The following is a 21743-nucleotide window of genomic DNA, read 5'->3' on the forward strand; positions in this document are numbered from 1 at the left end:
TTAAGAATCGCTTCTTAGTATTTCATCAACGACCTCCGCAAGTGTATCGAACAAATCTTACCAGAAAACAATTGCCTCAATTTCGGCTTCACCAAGTACAATTTCATTCGATGTCTCCCACTTCTTCATTTTAAAATTCCCGCGCTTGTCCAATCGGTAAACGTTTATTCTCTCAACGTTGGCAACACTTTTATGCACATTCTTTCAAATTTTGACGCATATCGTACGATTAGTTTTTGTTTGGCGTCTATACAAAGAAGTTGAAAAATTTTCGTGTGGCGATTTTAATAATGGATGAAAATTTAGAACAACGGCTCGCCTTCGAAGCGCCATTCGGTCGATTGTTGTGCGGTTTCGACGTCATATTCATAGATCCACACCTCATCACCAGTTATGATGCATATGATGAATGTGGGGTCACTATCTGCGTTGAAAATCATCTCTTTGGCCACATCAACACGACGCCGTTTTTGAATGAAATTCAGCTTTTTTGGCACCAGCCGAGAAGCGACGCGTTTCAAACCCAAAACATATGTTAAAATGTGTTCGGCTGATCCATAAGAGATGCCCAACAACACAGCAATCTCTCTAATCGGTACAGAACGATTTTGCAACACGATTTGCTTCGCCGATTCAATATTTTCTTTAGTAACAGATGTTGTTAGGCGGCCAGGGATCTCATCATGATCCAAGCTTGTACGACCACCTTTGAAGCGTTTATACCACTCGTATTCCTGTGTTTTTCCAAGACACGATTCACCAAAGGCCTTTTCTAACATTTTCAACGTTTCGGAACACTTAAATCCATTTGCAACACAAAATTTGATGCACGCACGTTGTTCTAAATTTTCATCCATTATAAAAATCATCACACGAAAATTTTTCAACTTCTTTGTATAGACGCCAAACAAAAACTAATCGTACGATATGCGTCAAAATTGACAGAATGTGTATAAAAGTGTTGCCAACGTTAAGAGAAAAAAAAGTTTACCGATTGGACAAGCGCGGGAATTTTAAAATGAAAATTCCGGTTCTTTTTTATCATAAGGTAAAGTGAAAAGGGTAAGCAAGAATTCACTACAAAAAGTCGTGCCAAGCAGATTTACACAGTTTTGTTGCAAAAACTTCCTTGTACCATAATAGATGACGAAACATACGGGCTTGAAAACTTTAAACAGCTTCCGGGTCGGGGGTTCCATACCGCAATGAAAAGAAACACCGTTTCCGAACATTTCCGTACAAAGAAGGTGTTCGAATTCCCGTAGAAATATTTGATTTGGCGGTTGTGGTCGAAAATCTAATGTCGTTTCCGCTTGATACCAAACCCAACCCAGTTTCCACCCTAGCTGCTGTCAAATCGTTTGTTTGAGCCTAGTTTCAAACCTAGTTTTAACGTTGTTGAACTGAAAAGCGAGTCAGTTTTGAACCTGATTCTTATATCAGGTTTGCTCAAACCCTCGTTGCTAAGTGCGAATGAACACAGTTTCGTGAAAAGCGTTTGTTTGATGAAACTAGCCTGGGTCAGTTTCTGTTTTCTCAAGCGAAAACGACATACGTTTCGTTTCTACCAACACTATCAATAAGGATAATATTTATGAGAAAGAGTGTCTTCGAAAGCGGTTGCTATATCAGAAGCCACGGTTTTCCAACTCTAATTTAGGTCGCTTCTTGTCACTACGCGAAGTCCGTCCTGGAATGATATGAGGTACAAGATGCCGAATACGTACCAATACAATACATCCAATCCACCTAGAAATAACGCCTAATACAGAAGTACTGAGCGCTAGTTATGCAGAAAACTCTTCGAACCTAAGAGGAAACATAAAGAATCAAGAGAAGCTGGAGAATCGCCACCGCGAGCGTATCTAATGGCGGGTATACCACAGAAATTTTACAAAAAACATTGCCATATTGACGGAGCTAGGGTGATTCCAATGATTTTTATTTTATTCAGTGTTGGTGATTGCCGAAAATTTGACAGAAACTGCTATAATGCTATCTACATTCACCCTCATTCTTGTTTACGGCCGTATGCGATACGTTCGAAAGTATATCAAATTCGTATTCCCGTTTACGTTCGAATCAATCACTTTTTCAAACATCGTACATGTATAAAAACAACGCCCATCCAACTTTAACCTATCAGTTCTGTAACAGATTTGAGTTGTAATTAAAAATCTTTGTTATCATTTGTTATTTGACTTGTTTTTTCACTGATTTTGTATCATCATGCTTGCTTACGTCCGTATCGACTATTCGACGAACACATGCTTTCGAACGAATGCGAACAAGCCATTCTTGTTTTCACTCGAACGTGTACGTACGCGACTCCTGTGCAAAAGAAGGATCAAAAGCGCAGGTAGTTTTTTTTTGGAAAATTCCAAGCATCAAGGAAGTGACGAATGCTACATAAGAAATAAATATCGTACTCAGGACCAATTTCATTCATGTCGGTAAATGAAATTTTAAAATTAAACTTCATGCAAAGTAAAAAAAGCTTTTGAAATAGCAGTCCGATCAGTAGTATCGGCGAAAAATATGTTGCATTTTTTCTTGCAATTTTGTCATGTTTTCGATAGTCTCCATATTTAATACATTGGTGAAATCATGCACTTAATATAAAATAAAGCATGGTTACCCATGGCGTATTTTCCATAAAGTACCTAATAGATGTAAAATTTGATGCGTTAAAACTTGGAACCGAGCATATATTCAAAGGCTCGCCAGAGAAAAAGAGCATTTTACTGTACTGCTATGCTTTCTAAATGTTCTATGCAAAACACAAATTTATGATTTGATTACAAATCACCTTTAGATTCAAAAATAAATTTGTTGGAAATCGGTTAAACTTTTTTCAATGTGTTCGAACGGTTGATTCGCAACATTAAACTGACGAATCGAAACCACGGCATTTCGTCTATTCGTCCGTAAACAAGAATGGGACTTTTCGTTCGTACGAATGATATACGAATACACGTATCGTTTAAAGCTAAACTGGCATACATTCTGGTGTTTCATATATGGTTAATCACAAGAATTGAACTGATTTCATCAAGGCTTAGCATTTATTGGAAGAAGTTTACTGATATTTGAATATTTTGTGGCAAACGAGTCGCGTTCGAATTCATTCGAGTGAAAACGAGAATGGCTTATTCGTATTCGTATCCGTTCGTTTTATGGTCGATACGGACGTAAACAAGAATGAGGGTGATTGTATACAACATTTTCAATCCGGTAGAAGATGCTACAAGAACTCGAGTCTCTCAATGTATGAACCGTGAGAGAATTTTGCACATTTCTTCGCTCCACTTCATACTCTGAGTATTTCACGCCCTTAAAACAAATTTACAGTCTGATAATGATCATTGCTGTGTGGAATTTCCCAAGAGAGAATCGCAAGTTGACAATTCTCGGTTAATTTTTCAAAAGGGCGTATAAGCTAGTGACAGCTAGTTGTTTACTTTCTCTTCTATCAATAACCAAACGGTTTCCACGTTTATCACTCAACTCTTTGCATGAAATTATACCCGAAACTTTCGACTTTCAAACAGAATAGTGATATCAAAGAAAATCTTTTTAATCACATCACAATAATCGAAAGAGAGAGTGATTAAAGAGAAAGTGTGAGAAAGTGTAACATGCTTATACGCCCTTTTGAAAAATTAACCGAGAATTATCGCAGAAAATCGAATCGATGATTCTCATACTAGGTTGCAATATTTCAAAACCCTTGTATGGAGCATTCACAGACATTTGCATAGACACAACTTATACAAAGGTTATATGCACATAGTTAGAATAAGTGGCAATAGTAAAATTATTCTATCGCAATTATCAACTGTCTGTATAGAATCGGATCGCGAAACGAGAATAAGCGACCGTTTGTTGCTTCAGAGAGGATCGTGCAGCGTGCTAACCTTTGATTCTCAGAAATGTCATCGAGAGAAATTCGCTCTCGCACTGGTGTCGATTCTATGTTAAATAAAGTTTAATAAACCATGCCGTGTATCTCTTTGATGGCACTGATTCAATCGTGTGAAGAGTTGCCAGTGAGCGTTATTTGATACGATAAAAGCCATCCTTGATTTTGTTTGATTTTTGGAAATTAGAAACAAATTTTAAAAATTCCTTGTTTCCAGTTAAACATGTTCCATATATGGTTAACGATATGAATTCCCTTTGGGGGCAGATTTCATACGCTTACCTGGCTACAGCCTTTAACTGACTTTAAGGTGCATCCGACTACCAATTCTACACGGTCCGTGCTGGAAAAAGTATTAAAACTGCCAATATATCGATTTAATTAATTTGGTAAAAAGGTAATGCATTGACAAGCAATTTGTGGGTGTGGAATGCTTTCGAATCCGTTAGTGACAATAGATACGATGACAGTGAATGTCTACTTTCTGGAATGCTTGCTGCGGTGCCTTCATCCCATGATCCAAAACCATCGTAATCCAGCACTGTTTGCCATCAGTGCATTACGCGAAAGATACAGTAGTATGGTACAAAGCCAACGGAATCAACATCGTACCCAAGGAAATGAATCCTCCCAACTGTCCCCAGGCCAGACCATTTGAAATATTTGCGGAAACGTGTCGAGACAACGGATTTGTTGTTCAAGGAAAGTGATAGAAAACATTTCCAAGTGCAGAATTCCACAACCAGACATTTTCCAGGTGTGGAGTTCAGTATACACCCCCAATAGGGCTTCTGCCGGCCTTGGTCTGGAACATACTTTACACATCGTTTAAATCATTCATTTCCAATAAATAGAGTAAGTGAATGGTCACTAGAGTCTAAGTAAACCTAGTCGTGTTGCAGATACATTTTATCGAATATTTGATGATGTAAAAAATAAATCTTTTCCAAATAAACAAACATCAACTCGTTTAAGCAATTAAGAATTTACGTCTGAAGCATAAAAAACTTGCTTTTGAATTCCGTACATTAGGCTTTAGTTTTTGTAACCCATTATGTCCTAGCGTATGATAGGACTTCAACTAGAGCACTAGTTGATAGTTTACACCTCTAATTTCTTTGTATATTAAAATAGGTTTCAAGTGTCAACATTTTTTGTAAAGTTCACACAAATGAACAAAGGAAAGTAAGCAACATATTCGTGTGAATCTTATGTTCGAAACTATAGGTACTGGTGCCATCTTTTTACAAACCATTGCCAAAGATTCAAATTAGTTATTTCAGAAGTGAAATCCCAAAAATATACCATATGGTGGGTTAATACAGCAGTATTTTTTTCCAAAGCATATCGTTAACCGATAAACATCAACAGCATCAGAATTTTATGATTAGTTGAAGTCTTTCGAAAATCTTTTGCCATCAGCAAATCAAATCCATTTTGTTATATCTTCGAAATGTGGAATATTCAAAAACATGGCTGCAAAAAATAGTGCAAATTCATTTTCCTAAAAATGAAGCATAATTCATTTTCCTAAAAATTAAAAAATGGAAACAAATGAAGTTGTTTTTTATATTTTAGATTAGACAGATTAGGTTTTAACCTTAAAGTCATTTACCACTTTGAGCCAGAAAAACCTTCTGACCCTGTGTGCGGGGTTGGGAATCAAATTTAGGTAGGCTGAATGGAAGGCATCGACAAATGAAGTTGTTTATTGCAGTTTACAGTCCAATATATACAAATAATTAAATAATCAATAACAATCCGCTAAAACCCGATGCACTAAATATTTTCATTTATATTGTACCTTCAGCTCCGATTGTACTTCTACAGGTACTATTTAAAAGACATTGAATCGTATATATATATAAATACCACTCTCAAAATATAGACATATCTCTTATAATTTTGTTACTACTGTATTGTCCCAGTGTTTGATATATGATACGTAGGATAATTTCGTTTGGAAAAGATTTTTTATAGTAATTTGGTATTTCCCAACATCTTCAACACAAAATAAGATGATATTGATGATATCTGCTCATTTGGTTCAAATTTGGGAACCCCTTGGTTATAATGGGTCAAAGCAAAACCTTTAACGTTACCATGAATCGAAGAACCATAGAGAAAACATTTGTTAAGACGAAGAGCCGTCTAGAACTAGTCTTAAGATTTTATAACCAGAAAAAAGTCTGACGCCTGAAACAAAAGAAATAAAAATCTGCGAAAAAGTCACCACACAGCCGGAACTCGATCCCGTTATGTGACTGACAATTTACCTTTTAAAACAATGAGATAATTTGATTCCAATCATGAATAGTTGAATATCTTGTACTCTATCATCCAAGTAAGAGTTCGACTTATATGATTCAATCTTTTTTAGTGTGATATTCACATTGTCAAGTGATTTTTGAATTTTATATTTTTCTACACTTTTAAAGATATGTATGCGTAAAATACGTTCCTTGGTGTAATCGTCTACTACGTGGTCAGCATTTCTATTTTGTAAATATTTTTAATAATTCGCGAGATTGTGTAATCGTAAATAAATAATGGCGACTTTGTGGTTTGATACGGTAAAAATACAATCGTGTCGTTCGTAAGGGCGAATGTGAAGGTAAATCAGTATTCAGCTAGGAGTCAAAAGATCAAACTGTACACTCTATTTTATTTATTGCAAAAGAAATCATAAGACGATTAATTGAACAATGATACCCACGTACCAAGAACAGCACCAGTGAATCATGCTAGGATACGTAGGATAGCAAATGGCTACGTATAACAAAACAATCCACTCAGGTAAGAAGCAAGAGACACTCATGCATACTTTCAAAATATAGTATTTCTTTACTCAAAATGCGAATGAGGAACAATTACCTATGCGTTCTGGAGTTTATCGTTTCTAATAGGTCCAGTGCATTCGAAATATTCAAGGTTGGCTGTCGGGAATTGAATTTAGAATCTTATTCCGTTGAATATCGTATCTACGTTAGATACAATCAATAATTTTATCTCTATTCATTTTTTTTAAATCAATCTATCTATTCATAGTAGTAAGCTGCGTAGCCAAATGGACATAATCTATGAGCGAGACAAACATGTCTTCAAATAATTAAAACAAAATCTTTAGCAAAGTGTCTAAATTTTGTTTTCTCTAAATAGTTTTGCGACGGTATGGTTACGCACTTCTCTGTATCTCGGATCGGACTGAAGAAAATGCCGCTTATAGCTACACGATTGTTAACATTTTAGATTTATACAGCTTGTAGCTACGATGAAATAAACCGTATGTAAGTCCTTGACTTGTTTAAAGATTGACTGGTTGATGGTCCAACCGGTATGGTCTTACAATACTATTTATACAACATCTGCGGTATTGTGGCGGCGCTGGCGGGTGTCTTTGGTAAGCATCATCGATATAAAAAAAGACGTGTCTATACTGCACTTCTGCACAATCCTAATACAAAGGGGCGGAAATTTTGCTCGTGTTATATATATCTCTCTGTTTAGTATACAAAAGTGTTCGTAGCAAAAATCGACCAATATAGGTTTCACTTTTTTGACGGATAAAGCCATTTCTCTAGCGCTTCTTGCAACTTTGTCTTACGTCCTTGTGGGAATGTATGTTGTTCGTTTGTCGTTTAATATTTATTTTTTTTTTTTTTTGGTTTTGTTCCTGTCAACTTTTGCATGTCAGCTCTAAATCGCTACACACTAACAATTCGATTGTGGATCATGATGAAGTTTTTAGCCTCTTGTGTTATTTCCTTAACAGTGCTCCTGTGTGATTAATGCTATGTTGGTTTTTAATGCGTGGTATCGGTTACAAATGAAACCAATCGCGTTTTGGCTTTGCCGTAATACAGACTCGGTCCAGTCGGACCAATTAGGGAGTATGATTTATTGTGCAGTTGAAATCTACTAGGGGATAATTAAACTCAATGACACTAACCAAAATTATTATGACTATTCAAACAGCAGGATTTCAAACAGCGGCAAGAATAGCACCGATTTACATCAAACAGAAACAACCAGTTATTTTTATTCGATTTAGAAGTGTATTAGTCGTTCGTCGATAAAATTTAAACGAATTACTATACTAAATAAGACATTTGAAATAAAGCATTGCATGTGGAGTCTTCAGAACGAGGGGGAAGAGCTCTCGTTTTGGAAGACTTAGATTGCAATTTGTTCAACTCTCATGAAACCCTGCTGTTCCGAGTGCCAAAAAGTGAATATTGTTAATTAATTATAACGAATAAAGTTAGCGGTTCGAATCTTTTCTAAAGATTACATAGTGTCTTACAGACTAATTAATTGCTCTTTTCGTTTTTTTTTTGCTTCTTTTGCTCATCGGACATAGTTTAAAGTATGTACGCTCACACTCTCTTTCGATTTAGTTGAAAATTAACAATTTTTATAGTAACTATTGCGTTGGTTCCTCGTTTTTTTCATACATAAAAAAGTATTGATAGTAACAAAATATACTTTCCACGTTTCTCCTATTCTCTCTTTCTATCGCAGCACGATATACCATAGTAAAGAATGGACGAGAAAGATCTATTACTGAATTCAGCGTTTCTAGAGCGGCTTCATCATTTCTAGTGACTAACTTGTCCGTGCGCCTCGTGGTTTCCATATGTTTTGTCCTCTAAATTCTGAAGCGATTGTAGTGTGCGAAAAGGATATTTTCTAGTTTACCCAACGAAGTTGCCAAAAAAAGGCGACTTGATTCCTGTTCTTAGTATCTATCTATACAGGATATACTGCTTCGCACTCGGTTGATTTGAAACACGTTCTAAATACTACAACGGGTGGTGTTAAACGAAACATTTTTTTATAGCAACGGGATGGAATGTCTGTTTTACTGCAGCGAGAAAAAATAACAAAAAAATAGAATAGACGAAAGCTTACCGTATAGTAAATTCGAACATATGTGTTTCAGGATGGAATCTGAGAAAGCAAATCATCGTAGAACTACACCTAACTTTGACTTACGAATACTTACATAGCTTTACCATCAGAAATAATGTTTTACGAAAGCGGAACCGTATACAACAGCATCAGCAAGATTCAACAGGGCAGTGATTATATCGTCACATTAGGTTTTTATACAAGAGCTGAAGCTAACTTGCTGACTAGGTTTAGTTGTACGACGCAAGACGGTTCTAAATTACGCATAGAGTTAGTCGGAGTGACATTTATCTAAATCTCTTGCAGTTAGATAACGAAGATCCAAATGAAATGTAATGTATATAAAGTGGTAGACAGTCGTTGAGCCGATTTCGCATTTTTCGATGTGTTTTAAAAATTAAACTGTAGTTTTTTCATTTGAAAAAAATATTGATCATTTAGATATCGAATTAGTTCCCATTTGGAGATAAAATTAGAAAAATATATCAAAATTAGCAAGACATTCATTTAGCTCAGGAATCGGGAAACATTTAACTCGAAAATGTCAAAAATAATAATTTACAAAAATCCAAAGAGCCATATGCAGGTTCCCTATCGCAGGATTCTTCGAATGTTTAATTTTTAGTGCGATAATCAATTTGAAACGGAATGGCTCCTGAAGCGCCTACTTCCACTTCTAAGGTCACACGATAGTCCTACGCATTTCTGGTCGGTACAAGACTTACTAACTTCGTTCCGAAATATTTCAATCCTCCGAACGCACCGGAACTGCGGCCAATTGAGTAAGTACTGGGCCATCATGAAGCAGGCGCTTCGAAAACATCCTAAGGAAGTAAAATCGAAGGAAGATACGATGAAAAAAAAATGTTTTCCACGCAAAACAAATGTTGGTCCAATCGTTTTACGAGACCTTTGAGTAGTTTTAAGAGGAAGGTACGTTCATTTGGGTATGGTATTAAAATTGAATAAAACGAACATGGAAAAGTTAAAATAATATTCCATCGATTAGCACATTCTTCAGTGGACGGAGGCAATCTACCATCAGGTCATTCCGTGTACTGCACACAGTTTGAAAACAATACGTTGGCTATAGGAAGATTTCTGTGTGCTGGACAAACTACATAGAGTTGAACATAAAACTCACTTCTAGTTTGACTTTTTCCATCACTAGTGCGGAGAAATTTTGAGATAGTTTCCTTTCATGTACTTTATTAACCGAAATGTTTTAAAAACTATATCTATCGCCATTTTCGTAAAGTTATAACATGACTAGTGTTATACTATGTTCACACCGGCAGAAAATAACATGTTTTAATGATAGTAATATAAAGTTAATACCGCGCTGTTCACACTAAGATTATGTTCTACGCATGACATATTACTTGGTATTGGTACTACATAAATGCCTACGTCGCAGGTAGGAAAGAAAAAAGTATTTTGACAACATCCGGAAAATAAGAAATAAGCTAGGTACTTTTCCTAGCTATGAAGAATATTATCGTTTCACGCTTATTGCCAAAAAAGTCATCTTTTAATTCAAAAAACAAAAATGGTTGTACCAGTCTGCGTTGCCAGGTCATTTTTCCAAAAATCTGTATTCTGCGCAAAAATCTATCTGTACCATTGAGGTTTCTATGCCCGGTGAAAAATGAACGGCGGCCCTACTGAAAAATGGGTGGCCAACACGTTTCCTGATGAAAACAAAACAATATGTAAAAGCGATTCACACGCAGCATTAAGGGACTATCACCTGCATGGAACAATTACGGAGCAACAACATTAATTGTAAGCAATTCATATGAAAGGACACTACGTCAAGTTCACGGAACATTTTAACGTCGGATACGTGAGCAATATTCGGCTAAAAAAATTTATAAAAATAATCTGGACGTCGACGGAAGTTGATTGATCGTCTGAATCGTGTTTAATGCATGCGTTTCCTGATGAAAACAAACCAATCTCATTTGCATTTGTGGTTGTAAGGGAGCTGTCAGAGAGCCTAATATCGGTATCAGAATCTCTTCTACATAATGTCTACATAATGTCACCAAGAGGTGAGCAAAAGAAAGGTCCCACGACAACCTTTTCTCATGTCTATTCAAGCTAAAAACCCAAATCGGTACTTTGGGAGTACATACCTGAATAATCGGTATTTTGGGAGTACATACATATCTGAATTGCGGTATAGAGGTCTTTATAAATACCGAGAAATCGTTATACCTGGCAACGTTGGTAACAGTTTTCAGTTTTATTTTATTATGATTACATGGCTACTTTGATGGAAAACTGCTGTTGTTAAGCTGTTGTCAATCGACATAGTCGAAAAGTGAAGGAAAATGATAGCAGGGTTGTGTTTTACTGACAATTATATCATGTTATTTCGGAAAAACATGTTTTAAAGTAACGTTTCTGAATATGAAATATCGCAAAACTAAAACATGTCATTTCGCTTAAAACATGAAATCAGAGTTAAAACTTGTTTTAACTCATAGTGTGAACATAGTATTATTTTACACGCAGTAAAAACTATTGTTCAAATAAATACACTGAAGTCTTTTTGTATGAGAATTTACGTTCCGCATAAAAAAACGCATAAAAAATACCGCATAACTCTGAAACTTCGCATAAAAAAACCGCATAACTCTGAAACTTCGCATAAAAAAACCGCAGAAGGAAAACCGCATAACTCTGAAACTTCGCATAAAAAACCGCATAACTCTGAAAATTTGCATAAAAAAGTCGCGTAAAAAACCGCATAAAAAGACCTCAGTATAAATTCACGGTAATTGTACCAAATACAAATTATAATACGGAATACTTCGACAAATTTTCAAGGACACATTTTGCATCGTGCGGTACACTGTCATGATACACTGTCAGAGTGACAATGTACTTTAACGAGTTTTCTATAAAACTAGCAACACTGAAGGGTAAGAACAAGTTCACCATAGTTACTGTTTATTATAGTGAAAAATAAATAAACAAACAGTTTTTATCTGATAATCAAGATCACAAGCGAAATGTAAGTTAAACAATAATCTAGAATGGTTGAGCCACCATGAATATACTACTAGCTGTATTGATATTTGTAGATTCGTGGGTGTTTGTGTTCATTTTTCATCTTTTGTGCTAGTGCCGGTGATATTTAGACTGATTGTTGCAGTTTAATACAGCAACGATAAACATAAACAAACAAGTTTGTTTTGCACCGTAGCAACTAGCATAAAGCGTTGCCAGAAACGATCTCCTTCCACATTTTCAAACTATCGCAATGAAAGGGAGTAATTTGCTAGGCTTACGTGTTCAGGCTGTGAACCAAACATTGGCGGTTCGTTTGTATGGGACTTAGGGGTATTATTATTTGTATTTGATTGTATCAATGTTTCCTTGAAACAAAGAACATTTGTTTGGAACAACAATGTTTTAGTTTGAAACGGGCAAATTTCGTTTAAATCAGCGATATCTCAGTTTGAAACAACTATTTTTACCTTTTTTAAATATTTAAAAAATAGGTATAGAATTCGCTCAAACTTTAGAAAAATTTTCCGAAGCCCGGTGGGCCAAATGTCATATATCAATCGATTCAGCTCGACGAACTGAGCAAATGTCCGAGTGTGCGTATGCGTGTGGGTCTGTATGTGTGTTGTCAACAAAGAGATCGAGATCACAGAGATGGCTGGACCGATTTTGAACAAACTGGTCGCAAATGAAAGGTTTCCTCGTTACCCTGAACGCTATTGAATGGTTTTTAGATCGAATGTTTACTTTTTGAGTTATACGAAGTTTTTTGAGTGTTTTTTGAGAATAACTGTCACACTTGACCAAAAACAGAATATGTTTTCAGACTTAGATTCCGCATGGTAATAGCTATCCAACAAGCCATAAATTGTTGCAATCCGTCCATTTTTAACGGAGATATCGACATTTTTGCGTAAGCGACTTTTTCCCCTATTCCAGCAGTAGGAGTTTTGAGCATTGTATGACAAAGCGATGCTTGGGAGCAACGTGAAACACGATTTTTATACTGTTACATACGATTTTTTCTAAGTACCAAAAAGACTGTGTACAGCATCCTTTTTCATGACATTTTGCCTCGGACCGATTTTAGCAATCGTTCGAATATGACATGTAAACTAGATGATGGCAGAATTTTCGAGTTGAAAGCAAATGCATAATTATATTGTTTTCAACTACTTACAGCAATAAATGCTGGGAGAACACAACACCCATATACCATTCGAATCAGTTCGCCGAGATCAGTAAATTCGTGTGTGAGAAATAATTTCACTCAATTTTCTCGGAGGTGACTCAAACGTTTTCTTCAAACTCAGATTCATATGAAAAGTCGTATGCTCCCAAACAAAGTTCCTGAATTACGTTTGGATCCGACCTCTAGGATGATATGTGAAACGAAATTAAAATATTGTAACTTATTTTTATTGTGAAAACGAAATCTAAGAACGATCTAAGATTCAAATGAAAGATCTTAAGATCCTATTAAACATCTGGCTTTTTAGTCAGATCCAACTTCCGGTTTAGGGGATACAAGATGATTAGTTTAAAAATGGTTTATCAGGTTTATCGATTTTAGAAATTTTACAGCTTCTCAGGTTAATTTAACTGACTTAACGATTTTAGAATTCTGGTTCCAGTATCGAATCGTTTCTCAAAGTTCAATCGTTTTCTCAAAAAAGCTAAATCGAATTTCAGAAAAAAATTCAAAATAAAATAAACTTACAGTCCAATACAAAATTATTTAATTTTATCCAATTCTGACTTCCAATTCTGGAATTACAGGATGATGAATTTTAAAAATTCAAACCGATATAGAAGATGACAATCCAGAAAAGCTTTAAAGTTGGACTCGAAACTATTGCAATTTATTCGCCATATGACCATACGAATCGGTTTGGTTATACTGGTTCCTGAATACCGGCTCTGGAAGTAACTGGAGCTTACTTCAATTCAATCGATTGTCACACTTTTTTATTCAAATTTGATCCGATTTTCAGTTTCGACATTACATAGTAATGAGTGATTAAAATATCAAATTGCGTTTAAAACGACGATAGTTAAAATAATGTCATGAGAACTAAAACACAGGACAATATCCATGCAAAAAACACATACGGATTGATAAAAAAGTTTTTTTTTGTTTAATAGGTAGGTTTTTTTCTGAGTGTAAGTAGGATGACGATATCCATGAGAAAGAATTCGAAGAAGAGAAACATAGAAATGCTAATGATGACAAATAAACATGTCGAAATGATTTGCAGCAGAAAAATGAAAGATATCTTCGAGGAAATTCCGCACTCGTTAGAACTACGAAATCGAGGAAGATGCGCTTTTGATGAGAGCTCGTGGAGATTAGAGAAGGTAGAATTCGCATACTAATATTTTAAGAAAATTTTAGGAAAATAAAGTTATGCTGCATAAAAAACACAAAATATATAGTTTTTATCTTCATTAATGATTAAATTGATAATAAGTAGGAATAATCCCAAAAGACTCATGCTTTATTCGAAAGTCAAAGACGGTGCGTCGACTTACTAACAGTAAACTTTATCCCGCTATAGAAGTTTTAGGTACGCATATTTGCTTTCGTCATCATTTGATCCTTCGACATTTCGTCTTAAAATGCAATTTAAAATCTTTACAAGTCACAACTGATGTATCCTAAAACCGGAGTGTTGCACACCACTAAAACAACAACAAAAATCAACAATTCGTTTTGAATAACAGTATCGTACCTATGTTCCGGAAACCATAAAATTTGACGATATCCAGTCATATAATGCTAGTGCTTTCCACCATAGGCACACAAAAATTACTGCCCGTACTACATCTGGTGGAGAGTTTAAAACAATAAGATGCATTTGAAAACATGCTAAATCCTACATTTTATGTACAGTGTTTCTAAGTGCAATTTGTTTTGTTGCTACTTCCAATCATACTTTCAATATAACTTCGGTTTGTTTAATTAAGCAATCAACCGTTAATCATATAATCATGATCATTGATAACGAGTCACAGAATTTTGTTTTCCTATATTCCATATAAACTAATAACGGAACCAAAAACCATTGCACACAAACTTGGCAATCAATAATTGAAATAAATTAAGACACTTAGTAAATAAGGAATATATCAAATAAACAGATTGTTCAATGCTATCTTGTTACCCTTTCCATAGAATTCAACTGAATAGAATTGCTATATTAATTTGACAAAGTAAGTGCATTACACGGTCTGATTTGTTTGTGTGTTTCGGCATGATTTTATATCCTAGTTTATTTACTTTTTTTTCATTTTTGTGCATTCGTGTTCGCGTTGGTTCAGCCTAGTTGCCCTAAATTGTTTTTGACGAAAATAGCAGAACGAAATGTGAACTGAAATTCTTTCCTCTACTCCTACCCCAAGTTTGGTATTGTTTGCTATTCATTAGTTGCTCTATGTCCCCTACATTCCCAGTTAGTAAAAATAAAACATGATTTTTTTCCTATTTTGGTAAAAAATAGTTATTTCCGAGTTTACTTTACTTATTAGCTTCCAAGTAGACATCTTAGTGCTATTATCATTGCGTTTTAGGTGAAATTTGTTTAGCGATTTCTATTTCTCATATATCTAAAAGTACTATTTTTCATATAAATTGTAAATTAAAGGTTCTTTTTGATGTTTCCTTCGCTCTCGTCCATCTGTATCTATGTTAATTGTTAGATTTTATTAGTATGAACTGTTTGCCTATAGACTCCACCTGCTGCTGTATTCTGCTTATTAAAATCTGTCCCAGTTTTACTCTCCACTTCACTTTCCCTCTGTGTTTTCATTTGCTTTCTAATTAACATAATTATTCATAGGTCTGCATGTTGAACCTTCTGCTCAGGTTTACTCCAATAGTGTAAGGACCCTTTATAATACGAAACTCAAATCAGAGCACCGCTCTAACCCACGATTACCGACTATCGCGAGCAGAGCGTGGCCGTCCCTAACTGGATGTTGAAGCGATTGGCGACACTGGTGAAAGTGGACTCCGAGCCGAGTCTCGAGGACAACCGGACAGCGTTATAACCAGCTTGCGAGAGCCAGCGTGATCACGATGTTCACACAGCCACACGCCCTGCCACGTGCCAAGCGACAGTTTGCCATCGGTGATCGGGATTGTCAATGAACTGCCAAGAAAGCACGCTTTCACGTGGGCGGGCTAAAAGGTAATGTAGGTAACTCAGTGGCGTAAATTGTATGAATAGTTGGCATTGGTACTTACCATGTCGTCCGGACCTTCACAGGAATGTCGATAGGGGAGTCCCTCCGGAACAATCTTATTCAGCATCATCTCCATGTCGTCCCTGAAATAGGAAACAAAAGTTACCCAATATTACATCTGATCAAATATACTGGAGTAAATTTTTTGATTTACTTTTGAGAAATATAAAACTACTTTTTATGGTTTATAAAGTATTTCTCGTAAAACATCGATCACCTTGTGATTGATAGTGACATAACAAACACAGTCAACTTGCACTCAGCGATCCTACCAATAATGTGAGCATTATTGGATCAACAACGGTTTTTCAAATTTCACCCGAACACAATCAATTGCGATCACATGGGAACTGAATCTTCTTGAATTGAAAAAACTTGCTTAATCCACCTATAAGTGAGATGATAACTTTTTTTTATCAATCCGCCTTGATATATATCAAAATATATATTGCTTAAATATTTTTCGGTGCACGGAACCACCCGCGATCCCATTTCAACCAGAATATTAGTTGATTTTCTGAATTCGATTGGTTAAAATTTGGTACAACTAACCGATTGTTGTTTTAACTAAACTGTCATTTTTGTTTTTCGATTAGCAGAAACGATGGTTGAAACAACTAATTTAACTGTTTGAAAAAAAAATGTTGTCAATTAGTGAGGACACATACCTTTCAATTTCAACAAATATTTTAGTTGAAATAACTGGTGTTGTTATTGAAACAAAATTCTGTTAGTTGAAAAATAAATCGGTTTTATTTGTTTTAGACATGAGTATTGAAAGTGAAAAAAATGAGTATTGAAAGATGATGCCTTCAAACGGTTGAACTAAAGTTATGCACTGATAATTTTAGTCAATTTATATGAGCTTGGGTGCACCGCTGGGAATTGGAATTTTGCGACGGCAATTCGAACGCGCCATCCAATCGCAGCGCCTCTGTGTGTTTGAAACCCTTCGCTCCTGTTACTTTTATAAATTAAATTCATGTCAAAAAGCGTTTTATTGCTAATGCATGAACATCATCATCGGTATCAAACAGCTGGAAGTAAAACAGTCTGCTGGAAGTTAATCAATGATCGAATTTGAAGCATAAAATTTTTGCGCATACCTGAAAGATTACGAGATGATCATTCATTAACATTTTCTAATTTGTCACCAAATCTTTCTCATCTTAAACAAGGTTAACTTTATCACAACACCTCTGTTAGATAAACACTTGTTATCATAAATTTCTCAAATCGAATGAACACAATTTCACCAAACGCTTTAACCATCGATGTTGTTTCATTGACAGATTTCAACTAAAAAAGTTGTTGATTTTGCATTGCGATTATTGTTTTGCTTTCAACTGTCTCCGGTATTTGACAGCATTCAAAACAACATCTTTTTCAACTACTTGAATATATGCAAATCAAAAACCATTTTGGTTGAATCAAAAAGAAATTAGTTAAATCAACTATCGCAAAAATCAATAACTGCGATATCGCAATTTTATGATCGAAGGGTTCTCCGTGTGGTTTTAGGCTTCATGAAGTTGTTTCAATGACCGTCAAATGACATTGAAATTCCAATCACTCCCTGTAATTTTGATACTGCAAGTCGAATCGACAAGAAAAAACTGCATGAAACTATAACATAATTCCCTTGAATCTAAACGTGTGACAATCGATTAAGCATTCCATGAGATGGCGAAGTGAGTTCCACTAGAGTTTTTGGTCATTATTAATTATTTACGGTACTTCCAGAACCGATATTCAGGGACCAGCATAACCCAAAACGGTGAAATAGTGTTGAGCCCAATTTTTAAGATTTTTTGGTATCGTTATCTTCTATGACGGTTTGAATTATAAAAACTAATCACCCTGTAATTCCAGAATCGGAAGTCATAATCGGATAAAATTCACCAATTTTGTATGGAACCATAAGTCTTTTAATTTGAATTTCTGTTTGGCTTTTTTCGAGAAAATGATCGAGCTTCTCTATTTCCGATACTTTCGGATCTAGAATTCGGAAATTGGTGTAGCCGAAGTCAGTTAAATTCACCTTAGGGATTGTAAACCATTTCCTTTGACTGCAAACTTTTTAAAACGTAGTGCGTTTCAAATAAAAATTTTAGGTACGTTCCGAAATCGAAAATCGAATACCGTTAAAACTGAAATAAGTAATTTGTTTTAGTCTTGTTATGACGTAGAGCCGCCTTGAGTTAGTTTCATATTTGATTAGTATCTAACGAGGAAAACAGATTAGAAAAATGACATGCGAATACAACTATGGGAGCAAAAGAGACAAAAACAAAATCTCGAACCAGCGTCTGACGGCAGAGCAAAGAGAGAAGAGTTTGTTCGAACTGCTTTCCTCGTTGGATACTAATCAAATGTGAAACTGAAATAAGTTTATTAGGCCATCGACTATCACAATCTGTAAACCCGTTGAAGCCGATTAATTTATGTGAAATTGACACTTTCACACTAATCAGTTTGTATCTTCTAAACCGGAAGTCAGATGTGACTAAAAAACAAGAAGTTTTCATAGGATTATTCATTCATGTTAAAACCTTTTATTTGCAAATTAGATTGAGAAAATCGGTTTAGCCATCTACGAGAAAAATGAATTACATTATTTTATTTTGTTTCACATTATATACTGTAGTTCCGGAACCAGAAGTAGGAGCCAAATGAAATTCAGGAGCCTTGTATGGGAGCGAAAGACTTTTCAAAAAACGGTTAAGCCATCTCCTGGAAAAATGAGAGAAATTATTTGTCAGACACACACACCCATTTATTGATCTCGACAAACTGACTCGAATGCTATATGGGTGTTATGTTCTACCAGCAATTATTGCTGTAAGCAGTTTAAATCCATATAAATATGAAATTGTTTTGAATTCGAAAATACTGCCATCGATCTAAACCATATGCCACATTCGAGGATTATGTTTTAAACGAACCGAGGCAATATGTCAATATATGTCGAAACGAGGCAATATGTCATGGAAAAGATGCTGTAAACAGTATATTTGGTGCTCAGAAACAATTGCATACAACAGTATTAAAAATCGCATTTCACTTTGCTCCCAAGGAAAAAATTCCTACTGCTGGAATAATGGGAAAAGTCGGGACAGAAGGTGTGGAAAAGTGGGCATCGAGCGACTACCTTCTATCAGAGCTGTGGCACAACCAGCGTTCTAGGAACGGGATTTGTAGTGTTGGGCAAGATGCGCCAGCGCGTGATTGGGTGGCAGCCAATCAGTGATAGAATGTGCGTATTGAAGATCAAGGACCGTTTCTTCAATTACAACATCATCAACGTGCACTGGTACTGGTACTGAGGACCATCTATGGCAGAATCACGAATTGCAACAGCTACTAGGAGAACCACCCATCGTACGGACAGCTAAAACCGGACGTCTACGATGGGCTGGGCATGTCATAAGGATGTCGGACGACAGTTCAGTGAAAATGGTTCTTGAATCTAATCCGACTGGTACAAGAAGAAGAGGAGCGCAGCGAGCAAGGTGGATGGATCAAGTGGAGGGTGATCTCAGAAGCATCCGTGCCTTGAGTGGCTGGCGACGAGCAGCCATGGACCGAGTTATGTGGAGACGTATGCTTGATACAGCACAGGACACCCCCGGACTATAGCTGTTAGGTAAGGTAAGGTAAGTAGGCTCGTTGGAAAGTTACAATTGTGGATGAAGTTCGATGATCAAATTGCTGTCACTTCCGTTTCCAGAGAAATAATGGTATAAGTGACGAAAACTGCAAAACGTATTTTCACTGCTTAATTTTCTCAGAGATAGCTGAGACGACATAAACACTGTCCAGGCTCATTTGAAACCTACTGTTGAATTGTAAATCAAGTTCGAAGGTCAAATGAAGGTGATTTCTGGTTCAGAAGATATAATGGTATAAATGACGTAATCGACAAAACGCGTGATTTTTCAACGCTAAATGTTCTCAGAAATGTCTTGACCGATTTTGACAAGTCCGGGCTGGTTTGAAAACTAATATTGAATTGTAGATGAAGTTCGAAGATCAAATGTCTGGTACTTCTGGTTCCGGTTGTTTTTTCACTCTTTAATTTTCTCAGAGATGGCAGAGTCGATTTCTACAAGTTCAAGCACTTTTGCAAGCTACTATTGAACTTTGGATAAAGTTTGAAAATGAAATGGTTGTCACTTCCAGTTTTGAAGATATAATAGTATAAGCGACGTAATCGACTAATCGCACATGTTTCAACGACTGAATTTTCTCGAAGATGGCACCAACGAGGTTCGGTAAACTTAGGCTTATTTAAAAGCGAATAATATCAATCAAATTTGGAACGGTTTTGGCGAACATTTCCTGTTCGAAAGAGTTAATCTTATATGTGACGTAGCTGACAAATTCCAGTGTTTTTAATGCATAAAAATTCCTAAAATTAAAATGAATCAATACTTTTTCTTCTGGCACAAAATGTTCTATAAGAAAAAGACATTAACCACCCTAATAACGGATGGTTGCAAAAATTTTACATGGGAAATTTTGCAAAATTCGACAATTTTTGCAAGATTTCAATCTGACTACCGTTGGTTCATCAATTCCATAATTCCATTCAAATTACAAAGCGTTCTGTTATCAATATTTCGTTGATATGTTAAAAACTACCAAAAATTTTTGTGAACGCTGTAAACCCTAACGGGTGATTCGATGAATGTAATGTTTACTATATCGATTTTGATTGGTTCTTTTCGGCAAGCATTAACTGAGAGAGACGAAAGATATGAAACGAAAAGACGGATAGGTATTCTAAATTGAATCGGTTATAGATTTAGAACGAAAAAGTTAGCCTAGGCAGGCTCATATAGGCATGATCAGAAGAAAGAAATGAATTCTTCGGACGCCGGTGTCAGTAGCATAGTGTGGTGAAGAACTACACTTGATACACGACCATACTTGGGGACTCGAATTTAGTGTTCGCCCCTCTCAAGTATAAGGTAAAATAGAATCAATAAAATCAAGCCTAATTACCTGTTCTAATCACCTAATTTCACCTAATTTTTTAACGTAACCTGATTTTCTAACAACGGTCCGAAGAGTCGAGTGTCATATACTATTCGACTCAGCTCGTCGAGTAAACAAAATGTCTGTATTTGTGAATATAACATTTTTTGAACTAACCTTCATTGGAGATGACTAAACCGATTTTCATAAACTTAGATTCAAATGAAAGGTCTTGTAGTCCCATACAAAGTTCATGAATTTTATTCGAATCCGGTTCCGGAATTACAGTGTGATATGTGCAAAAAAATGAAAATAAGTGCACTAGCTTTTCTCGGAGACGCCTGAAACCAATTTTCACAAACTTATATTAAAATGAAAGGCATAATTGTCTTATACAAAGTTCCTGAATTTTATAGTTATATAAAAAATTGAAGACGAATTCGCAGACAGAATAGTAAATAATAAATCCTGCACCAACACAAATAGTAATAATATTCACATTGAGCTATTTGAAGTTAATTTTTACATAAATTAAAAAAAATCTTGATGTACTATTTATTATTGATAAGTAAATATTTGCGTCTCTTCAAAAAATTTGAAATTTTTAAATAGCGTTTTTGGTTCTTTCGACTCAAAAGGTTACCGAACCCTGAGCTATTCATGTGCC

The 21743-nt window shown here is 35.6% G+C and overlaps 1 protein-coding gene across 1 annotated transcript in view; it reads right to left on the reverse strand.

The window, feature by feature from the left end:
* Positions 1-268: 268 nt before the first annotated feature.
* The window catches only part of LOC131427261 (UPF0047 protein YjbQ), a 121865-nt gene continuing 100390 nt past the window's right edge, over positions 269-21743 (reverse strand). Inside the window, exons 3-4 of the mRNA XM_058590282.1 lie at positions 16098-16179; positions 269-16034 (exon numbers count right to left, since the gene is read on the reverse strand). Of these exons, the coding sequence (XP_058446265.1) occupies positions 15819-16034; positions 16098-16179 (298 nt within the window). The 3' untranslated portion in view covers positions 269-15818. The remainder of the gene's footprint in view (positions 16035-16097; positions 16180-21743) is intronic.

The sequence above is a fragment of the Malaya genurostris genome, chromosome 2, assembly GCF_030247185.1.
Source record: "Malaya genurostris strain Urasoe2022 chromosome 2, Malgen_1.1, whole genome shotgun sequence".
In the NCBI taxonomy this organism is placed as follows: Eukaryota; Metazoa; Arthropoda; class Insecta; order Diptera; family Culicidae; genus Malaya; species Malaya genurostris.